This window comes from Borostomias antarcticus (genome assembly GCF_949987555.1).
Source record: "Borostomias antarcticus genome assembly, chromosome: 13".
Lineage (NCBI taxonomy): Eukaryota > Metazoa > Chordata > Actinopteri > Stomiiformes > Stomiidae > Borostomias > Borostomias antarcticus.
The window spans coordinates 6,315,831-6,326,334 of record NC_140246.1 but is presented as its reverse complement, the minus strand read 5'-3'; the positions used below and the strand labels follow the sequence as shown (position 1 = coordinate 6,326,334).

General features: G+C 49.8%; 1 protein-coding gene across 1 annotated transcript; it reads left to right on the top strand.

Moving 5' to 3' along the window:
- caprin2 (caprin family member 2) lies at positions 1-6,293 on the top strand (the record flags this gene model as incomplete). The annotated part of the gene is made up of 18 exons (XM_084447722.1): positions 1-264; positions 450-512; positions 615-701; positions 1,614-1,852; positions 2,001-2,083; positions 2,181-2,327; positions 2,582-2,811; positions 3,038-3,166; positions 3,277-3,361; positions 3,593-3,645; positions 3,765-3,866; positions 4,001-4,102; positions 4,185-4,343; positions 4,636-4,792; positions 4,899-5,078; positions 5,315-5,415; positions 5,546-5,609; positions 5,719-6,293. 18 exons carry the CDS (start codon positions 1-3, stop codon positions 6,291-6,293), a joined length of 2,820 nt encoding a protein of 939 aa, XP_084303848.1.
- Positions 6,294-10,504: the final 4,211 nt, after the last annotated feature.

Below are 10,504 nucleotides of genomic sequence, written 5' to 3'. Positions count from 1 at the left end.
ATGGGTCAGCTGGATGTCTCACCCCCACCAGAGTGTTCCGAGGACGGGGATGGCAGCCCCAGGACTAGCAGCCCCAAGACTGGTAGCCCAAGGACGGGTAGCCCCTGGACTGCTAGCCCCAAAACAGGTAGCCCTAAGACAGGCTCCCCGAGCCATCTCCAGCTGGCCCTGTCATTCTCCACCCCCTACCAGGGCTATGACACCTACATCGAGGACGGACTCATCTGCCTCAAACACAAGATCCGGAACATGGAGAAAAGGAAGGTAGGATCGACAAAAGCCAAAATGTTTGGATGGATAGATGAGTTAGGATTGATACAAGGACTCATTGGAAAGGATGGACAGGCCTGGGAATACATGTTCACATTGATATTTGGAGAGATGACATACAATTGTGATGGCCGGCATATGAACTGACTTGTGATGGTAGTGTGTCTTTCTGTACACAGATCAAACTGGAAGACTACATGAATCGCCTAAAACACGGGCAGACTCTCAATAAAGACCAACTAGTAAGGACAGTCTTTCTGATATTGATGAATGTGCATATTGCACTGATGCACTTTCAAGTGTGTGTGCGTGTGTGTCTGTGTCTGTGTGTGTGTGTTATACAGGAGGCAGTTGAGAAGTATGACGAATTGGTCCACAACGTGGCGTTTGCACAGCAGCTGCACAAAACCCTGGAGGGCCTGACGCAAGACGTAAGACGTCCACTTAACTGAATTTGGGCTCTCTGTGGATTAACAATACTACACCATACTCTTCTGTGGCTCATCCCTGTGGCTCACCCCTCTGGCATCTGCCTGAGTATGGTTGAGGATACTGTAGTATATTACGTTAGTCATTTAAAAGATGGTTTTATCCAAAGCGACTTACAAGAATTGCATTTAAACGTGGGATGTCAGTGTACTACTACTCAAAAGTACAAAAACAAGTGACCTAAGAGCATAATCTAGTGCTAAAGCCAAAGTGCAAGAGTTGCAAATATAGAAAAAATATAATGGGTGCTTAAGAGGGAGGATCCTGGTAGTACTTCTTGAAGAGGTGAGTTTTGAGCCATCGGCGAAAGATGGGCAGCGACTGCTCGTGTTCAGTACAGTCAGGGGAGCCATGGGGGGGGGGGGTAGGATGATTCCAAGGGCACTGCACTAACAGGGGCCCCCATAAATGTCTTTTTTATTTATTTATTATAAGGTCTAGGTTTGGGGGGGGCCCAATATTATATACTTTTTACAGGGCCCAAAATTTCCAGGCGCCCCTCAGTACAGTATGTACAGTAGGAGGCGGTGTAGGCCCCTTTGAGAGGCCTGGGATAGTTTCCACTGCGTGGTGCTGCGCAGCACGCTACTCAACGCCTCAGTCATTTCACACGGCGGAGGGAAGGTGGGCGGGGATGAGGGGAGGGACGGGACGACCCGACGGAATCGGAATCCGGAGGTTCCGGCTTGTCGCGCTCGGCTCCAGTGTGGAGTTGACGCGCCGCTGTGAAGTTTACCGAGGGGTGGCCGGATGCTTAGGCCCTTTGGCGTGTCACTACGGTACCGTGTCCCGTCACAACTCCAATGGCGGTCGTCGTCGGGGGAGAATGTAAAAATTCTGGGTTGACCCCGCAGCTGCTGGAGGCCCAGAGGAAGGCGTCGGAGAGGGAGCATGCGGCCAGGGCGGAGGCCGAGCAGAGGCGCCTGCGCACCGTGCTCCAGGTCCAGCACCTCCTCCAGAGCCTGCAGCACGAGCACGTCAGGGACGACCTGCTCTCCGGGGGCAATGGCGCCCCCCTCCTCCCCTCCCGCCGGCTGCAGAGCCTGCGGGAGCTCACCGTCATGCTGGGCGCCAAAAGGAGCAAGAAACTGAGGTACTGGAACATGAGAGAGGGAATCCGTGACCGCACACACACACACAAACACACACACTACCGGGATGGTGGGTGTCGGTCTGTGGAAACGTTTTGATGCGTGTTTGGATGATCTTCTCTCTGAGCCCTCTCCGCCCTGCGTCTGTAGTTTGGAAAGGCAGATGGAGAGGGCGGCTGTTGTCTACCAGGACCTGCTAGAAGGACGAGACAAGCCTGTAGCCGGCACCACCTGTGAGCATCAACACCAACTGCACCTCCGTACCACTGCTAGACATCCCCAACTGAATTGGTTTGTATTTAAAAATACGTGTTTTTGTGTGCGTTTCAGTCAAGATCCTGAAGGAGCAGCTCAACGAGCTGTTGCATTGTGGGTACTTTGACCGCATTCCACTGCCTTTGACTAAGAGTGTGAAGGAAGCGGCTGTACCTGTCACCCAGAAGACTGAGGCGTTACTCAGGACAAACTGCCTTCCCAGTAAGCCTACAGCTATTTACCAGTTCCTAAGAAAATATTGTATTTCTACGGTTTGGAATAAAAGGGAGAATACCTATAAATGCTTTGAATAACCATTTTCCTTCACAGCCCTTTCAAAGCTGAAAACAAATGATTCTCTGAACAAGGAGGTAGGAAAAACAAACTCTTTCTATACAATGATTTGTCTTTATTTTAAGTTGCTCTGTATTGTGAAATTAAGTGCCAAATGTGTCAGGATGCATCTTTGCTGACAGTTTCTTATAACATCTCCTGGGCTGAACCCAAGATTCCTCCCATTCAGAACTGGAAGGCGGAGTTCCAAGCTATCAAAGACCAGGAGCCTCCTGACTCCTGGGATATGGAGTTTTCAGACAAGCCAGACTGTCCCGAGCCTGTGGTCCACAAACCTTTGAAAGGGGCTGCAGGATTCATCCCCAAAGTGCCAGGAACGATCAAGAAACGAGCCGCCAACCCCAAACAACAGGTGAGTCGTTTTACCGTAAACTAAATCTGTATGACTAGGCAATGGTCAAAGGGTTCGGTTGTCTTCAGGTGAGTCATGGATGTCAATGTCCTCCCTCTCCCCAGAGAAGAGAGAAGAAGTCTAGAGGGGACCAGCAGGCCAAAGTGGTGAGTGGAGGCATTCAAATGGCTGCACGGTTATTTCCATGAACCCTATAATGTGCCGATATAATTTTCATTTCCGTCAGGCACGGCACGCGAATACCCCTGTGGAGGTGTACAACTTGCCATCCGCCCTGCCGAAAGACCCGATCTTGCGTAAGCAGTATTTGGAGGACCTGATAACCAAGATCCGAGGCTCCTTCAGCTTCATGCAGGTATGACGAGAAAGTCTTTTGCGTATCCACCCTGTCGAAGATGACCCAGGCGTCATCTAATGACGGTAGTGTTTATAGAGTAAACAAGTCCTCCTTCTCGTCTCCTCCAGGACTCTGACCTGGACGGGGAGACCTCCCCCACCGACGGACATGCGAGGCTGGGGAGAAGATCCTCCGGGTCCCCCTCTCCTCTTGGTAACACCCCAGACATTTAGTTCAGTATTTTTTGACCAGCACACCATTTCCAGCAGTACGGGGAAGTGCTCAAGGATGTTTATTAGGTAGCATGTGCAGCGAAATGCTCATTTGAGACCACCCTCCTCACTCAATAAAAAAAGGCAATAAAATTTTAGAAAAGGCAATAAAATAAATGGTTAACAAATGAGGTTCATAGGGAAGACTTGGATGTTTTCTCTCCGTCCACAGCACAGAGGGATCTGAACCAGAGCCCAGTGGAAGTCCTTCCCAAACCGCTGCATGTAAGATCTGCAGACGCCTGGGGCTTAATTCTGCCAAGTGATGAGTGACCTGATATCTACAGATGCTTTCCTGTTCCGCTCAATACAAAGCTCCTCTCTCTATCTCTCTCTCTCTTTAGTCCACTCCGCTCCCCTGCAGACTCCATGAGCGCAAAGCCAGCCTGACCAACGGGGACCAGCCTCTTGACAGCTGTGACCTGGACTTTGCCACTGAAGATCTGGTTTGTGTAATGACTACCATAGTCTCCTGACTGACTGACATCCATCTACGGTTTATATAACATGATATACTTGTCTACGCTGTTTCACCCCCCCCCCCCCCCATCCCGACGTGTCTGTGTTTTGTCGTGTCCAGGATCCTCTGCAGCTGTCCAGTAGCCCGGCGTTCCCCTCTCCTCCGCTCTACGACAGGGAGCCCTCCATCACCCACAGCCAGGAGGAGAAGCCCCGACCTCGGGTAAGGGCACCGCTCGTCCTGCCTCTCATCGATGGATGGTGTGTGTCACTTACGTCCCCGTCTGTGTCCGCCCCCTCCCCAGACCCCGGTGGTCTCAGAGTCTGGGAAGCAGTCACCCTGTAACGGGGTGGTCCCTCGCACCCCCACCCCGACCCCCACCCAGGGCCAGGCGTTCCCCACCCCCACCACCAGAAGCACGCTGGACATGGCGTCCCCGGCCCGCTTCGGGAACATACACTCTGTGAGTACTCACAACCGTGGCTGCTTTCTAGTATCCTCAGAAATAGTCTTAAAGGAGTAGTTTGGTAATTAACATCATAAGCCCTGCTATTAGGTTATTTACGGTCATATACAATGGTCAATATAAACATTCTGACAGAATTTGCACTCTTAGGATATGAGCATGTCACAGCACTCTTAGGATATGAGCATGTCACAGCTAAGTACACAATGGATCTCTGAACGTGTTGGAACTGTGATGTTTTTTTAGTAGTTTTTTTTTAGCCTTTCTGTGTTTTAATTTTATTTTTTAGGTATTCAAGGTAAATGCCCCCTTACCCCCGAATGGAGACTTGGACTACTCGTCTGACAGCGGTCTGTTTGCTGAGGCCAACAGCCCCCAGTACATCACTGCCAGTACCCAGACCCCACCTGAGTTTGCTCCCCCCGAGGACGAGCTCCTGCAGCCAGGTTTGACCTTTAAACCCCGTCTAAACCAGCCGTCACCGCTTGCTGTGGTTACAATCAAATCAGCCGTTGGGGTTGATTGATTTGGTTGTCTTGTGTTTTTTGGCAGCTTACCAGTCTGAATATATGGTTGGGAATGGCGGACAGATCTTGTGGCCCCCTGGCCAATCAGGGAGCAACATGGGTCGTTCTGGCCAATCGTACTACGCCAGAGGATCTGTGAGAGGTATGGCACGCGGTGGCAAAGGATGGGCACACTCCACCTTTCGCTCTGCTGGTTGGCATCGAGGTATCTATCTATCCATCTTCTTTCCTTTTCGCTCCTCTCCTATCCTCCCTCACTTCCACATCCCTCTCCTAGTCCCTCCTCCCCCTGTCCCGGTCCGCTGTGTCCTGCTTGGTTGTCTTTTCTGCTACTGGTTGTAGAAGCGTTGTGTTTACGACCGTTTCCCCCTCTGTAGCCACCTAGCTGTTTTCACGCAGCCCTTCCTTTACGCCCGCCGTCTCTTGGCTGTCGTTCTCCAGGTGGGTTCGAGGGGTACCGGTGTGGCCTGCGCTCCCCAGGAGGAGGCTTCGCCCCCCAGGCTCACCCCAGGGACTCTGGGCCTGTCCTCTACGGAGCTCGGGTAAAGCGCCGTTCAGCAAATGACCGGTCAATCACCCAAATGACCGGTCCACCACGGGTGGGACAAGGTCAAAAGCTGGCGTAGCATATGTGTGGGTTTTCATGAGTTTTTTTTTTTACCCTCCCATTAGGACACCGGCTACCAGCACAGCTACAAGCGTGGCGGAGGGGCGGAGGGACGAAGGCACAACTCTAGTGGTAAGAACACTCACGCGTGCTCTCATAGGTTACCGGAGATAACCGCGAACGTGATTGGTCGAAACCGTCTCCTAACCGCCCCCCTCTCGTTGGTCTCTCTCTTTAGCGGGCTGGAGCGACTCTTCCCAGGTGAGCAGCCCCGACCGAGAGGCTGGCTACACCCTGGTGGACTCCGCCCACGGCGACTCCCTGTCCGTCTCCACCGTGGAGGTGCCTGTCACGCCCCAAGGCCACCCAGCCCACACCCTGCTGCCCATGCACCTCTACCCGGTGCCCCAGCCCCTGCGCGTGGCCTTCACCTCCGCCCGCACCGTCAACTTCGCCCCCGGCACCCTGGACCAGCCCATCGCCTTCGACCTGCTGCACAGCAACCTGGGCGACATGTTCGACACGCAGGCGGGCCGCTTCACCTGCCCGGCCAACGGCACCTACGTCTTCATCTTCCACATCCTCAAGCTGGCCGTCAACGTGCCGCTGTACGTCAACCTGATGCGCAACGAGGAGGTGATGGTGTCGGCGTACGCCAACGACGGCGCACCGGACCACGAGACGGCGAGCAACCACGCTATCCTGCCGCTGTACCATGGCGACCAGGTGTGGCTGCGTCTGCACCGGGGCGCCATCTATGGCAGCAGCTGGAAGTACAGCACCTTCTCAGGCTTCCTGCTCTACCAGGACTGAACTCTAACCGGATGAAGAGGAGGAAAGAGAGTTACCGCTTGGCTTCAAAATCGATGGAAACTGTGATGATATTTCAATAGACTGCTTGGCACACGCCCCTCTCGTTGACCGGCGGGGCTGGACTGCTTCCCCTTTCGCCATGAATCAATCGTATGAATGTACGACGTAGCGGTGGTCTGCTTCAGTCCGCTGGCCCGGTCTTTTTCCTCCTTTGTGAAAGGTTGGATTGTGAACGAATTCCTGTACATTGAACCAAATTGGCTTGTTACAACTGTGAATATCATCTTTATATCTTTCTGGATCAGATTGTTCTGTTTCTGGTTGGTCTCTCTAATGCAATGTTATGGAATAGTGCCTTTGTTTTTTTTCTGAATAAATCGGTGACTGAATGGATCTCTAGAATGAAAAATAAGAGGGTGAATGTAGGCTGAATTGAAACTGACTACTTGACAACGCTAAGCACTAAAACCATTCATTGTTGCCTTGCTGGGGAGTAGGAGATGGAGGTGTTTGGGTGACGGTGGTATGGTGACTGAACACTTGAATGTTAAAAAATCCCCAAAATGTGCCTAAAAATAAAAATATTATATGAGCAGTTTGAGTTTGGTTTCAGTCCTTATATGGGTTGGGATTGGAAATCCTACAGAAGTAATGTTTGATACTGAATTTGTAAACTGAACAGGCAGAGGCTTTGTGATGACATTGCAGATAATTTCTGTCTCAAATATGACATGCTCGAAGACTGCATTGCACTATGAACTTGTCTGGAGGGAGGTTGCATGTGTTTCCATATGATTGAATATGGCTACTGTAGGTAATCCACTTCCTAAAAAACAAGTACTGATTTTAAAGAATCTTGATATGACCTTAGAAGGCTAATGATATTCTACCATTTCAAAGTCAATGTTCTCCTCTCTAGGCTACGTCTGTAATCCTGTGCATTTATTGAATAGACCGTCATAACAGGTCTATACCAGAGTAGGGTTCGCCATGCATAATGGAGGTAGATTGCCTGCTTCAGCATTACTTCTCTGTGTGCTCCCTCTCTCAAGTACTATCCAGTCATGTTTACCTACGCCACGGATCCCACAATTCAGCCCCTGAGTGAGCTAGAGACCCATGGTCTTCGCCAGTGGGTGCATGGAGTTGCCCAGAGGTCACTGTACTGCGCAGTGCGCACAATCAGCTCTGACCCAAGCGGTCTCGCCACCACACCATTGTCAATGCCACGGACCCTACAAATCAGCCCCTGAGTGGTCTAGTGGGTGCATGGAGATTGCCCGGAGGGCTCTGCACTGCCCCAACTCATTCTGTCCCAAGGGGTGCAGGGTAAATATGGTAAATGGGATAATTATCATTGACAAGATATCCTTTAAATTGTGTAATTGTGTAGAAGAGAAGTAGAATCAGTTGTACAATCACGATTGCCCGTCATTGCATACATGTAATAATGCCTTAGTTAGGCCTACTACCCCCCAGCCGTGGATGCACGAGCTCCAATCCTCCCTGTGCCGGGACTGCTCACAACCCGAGCTCTCCGTCTCCCCCTTGTGGTCACAACAGGTCCCTACTTCCACTAAAGTTACTTCCCCGAGATGCGTGCTCCGTTATCTCACCCAAATATGGGGCATTCTTCGATACAAATTTCAATAAACCTTTGGAAAATAATGTCGTATAAAACATATCTGATGCGAGACGAAACCTGTTACACCATACCCACTATATTTTTGACATTTACGGCCGGTACTCAAGTGTTACTGACCCCAAAACTATTTAGAAAGTAAGTGCTGCTAAATCGAGCACAAATGATGCTCATGGTGCATCACCGTTGCTGTTTGAGCAACTGGGGTTGACACAGCTGGCATTAACGTTAGCCGATCGACTAACAAGCTAGTTTCATGACTGCCAAGCACAACTGCGTCTAAATTAAGAAATAAAATAAATCGCCTTAAAGTGTAACCAGATAGGCTTTCGATTAGCGAGAACGAGACAGCGTGAGTGATTCTCGTTCACAGCCTCGAACAGTCAAACACCACGGGAAAGACCCTGTGTCTCCCTCCAGTGGTCACACCAGGTAACTGCTCTCAGCCTGCTGTCAATTCAATAGGCCCTGACAACCTAGTCTGGCTCAACCTAGTCTGGCTCAACCTAGTCTGTCTTAACCTAGTCTGACTCAACCTAGTCTGGCTTAACCAAGCCTGGCTTAACCAAGCCTGGCTTAACTAGGCTTAACCAAGCCTGGCTTAACTAGGCTTAACCAAGCCTTGGCTAAACCTGTTACACCATACCCACTATATTTTTGACATTTACGGCCGGTACTCAAGTGTTACTGACCCCAAAACTATTTAGAAAGTAAGTGCTGCTAAATCGAGCACAAATGATGCTCATGGTGCATCACCGTTGCTGTTTGAGCAACTGGGGTTGACACAGCTGGCATTAACGTTAGCCGATCGACTAACAAGCTAGTTTCATGACTGCCAAGCACAACTGCGTCTAAATTAAGAAATAAAATAAATCGCCTTAAAGTGTAACCAGATAGGCTTTCGATTAGCGAGAACGAGACAGCGTGAGTGATTCTCGTTCACAGCCTCGAACAGTCAAACACCACGGGAAAGACCCTGTGTCTCCCTCCAGTGGTCACACCAGGTAACTGCTCTCAGCCTGCTGTCAATTCAATAGGCCCTGACAACCTAGTCTGGCTCAACCTAGTCTGGCTCAACCTAGTCTGGCTTAACCAAGCCTGGCTTAACCAAGCCTGGCTTAACCAAGCCTGGCTTAACTAAGCCTGGCTTAACTAAGCCTGTCTTAACCAAGCCTGGCTTAACTAAGCCTGTCTTAACCAAGCCTGGCTTAACTAAGCCTGTCTTAACCAAGCCTGGCTTAACCAAGCCTGGCTTAACTAAGCCTGGCTTAACTAAGCCTGGCTTAACCAAGCCTGGCTTAACCAAGCCTGGCTTAACCAAGCCTGGCTTAACTAAGCCTGGCTTAACCAAGCCTGGCTTAACTAAGCCTGGGTTAACTAAGCCTGGCTTAACCAAGCCTGGCTTAACTAAGCCTGGCTTAACCAAGCCTGGCTTAACTAATCCTGGCTTAACCAATCCTGGCTTAACTAAGCCTGGCTTAATCAAGCCTGGCTTAACCAAGCCTGGCTTAACCTAGTCTGGCTTAACCTAGTCTGACTCAACCTAGTCTGGGGCCTGTCTCGTTCGGTGTTGTTTCGCCGGTCTAGAGCGGAAGCGCGATGACGCATCGCATAATCATCCGGTCTGGACCGGAAGACGAACAGTTGTTGTAATGTTTTTACTGTAGGCTGAACATGGTGACGTTTTGAGTAGATAACATTCGCGATGGCATCACCAGGCATAACACCGACGAAAATTGTAAAAGAAGATGCGAGGAGAACTACCAGTTAAGGAAGAATAAAGCAAGCGGATGTTGGAGGCGGGCTCTACAGGCTCGAGCCGGATGAGGGGGCGGGCTTAAGGCAGTGAAGTAAATAGATACCAGGCTCTCCTCCCCAAGGAGAGACTGGTAACGCGAGGCTAGGCTCAACGGATGTAGGTTTTGACAATAAAGCTTGTCATTCGTTGTCACACTGCCCAATCCGTGGCGAGACTGGCCACGCAAATTAATCTGATTCGGGCCGAAAAACTGCGTTTTTCCCCCCCTATTGCAGAATGGTTATATGTCCAGCCCATGGATGGTCCAGCCAGACCTGTCTCCGGCGCTGACACAGCATAAACGAAGTGTGGAGATAGGTCTGGCTATGAGAGACTAGTGGATGACAAACAATATAGCAAAATACAATCTACGTTTATAACATCTAACAGATACGTTTTGACTTTTTTTTTCATGTCCGCGGCTTTTTCATAGTAGTCTTTATTTATGTCACAGTATTTTTGTATTTTTACTTTTATTCACATTTCTTTCTTATTTTTTCTCTTACAGTACCATATTTTTGTGCATCGTTTTATTTTGCTTGTGAAGCACTTTGTAACATTGTTTTAAAAAGTGATACATAAAAACCTATTATTATTATTATTATTATTCATAGCAGTAGTAGTATTGTTATGATGATGATGATGATTATTATAACTACTACTGTAACTGGACTGGACTGGAATAAACTAGACACTAGACAAGACTAAACTAGACTAGACTTGACTACACTAGACTAGAGCAGACAGGATTAAACTAGCCTAGACTACACT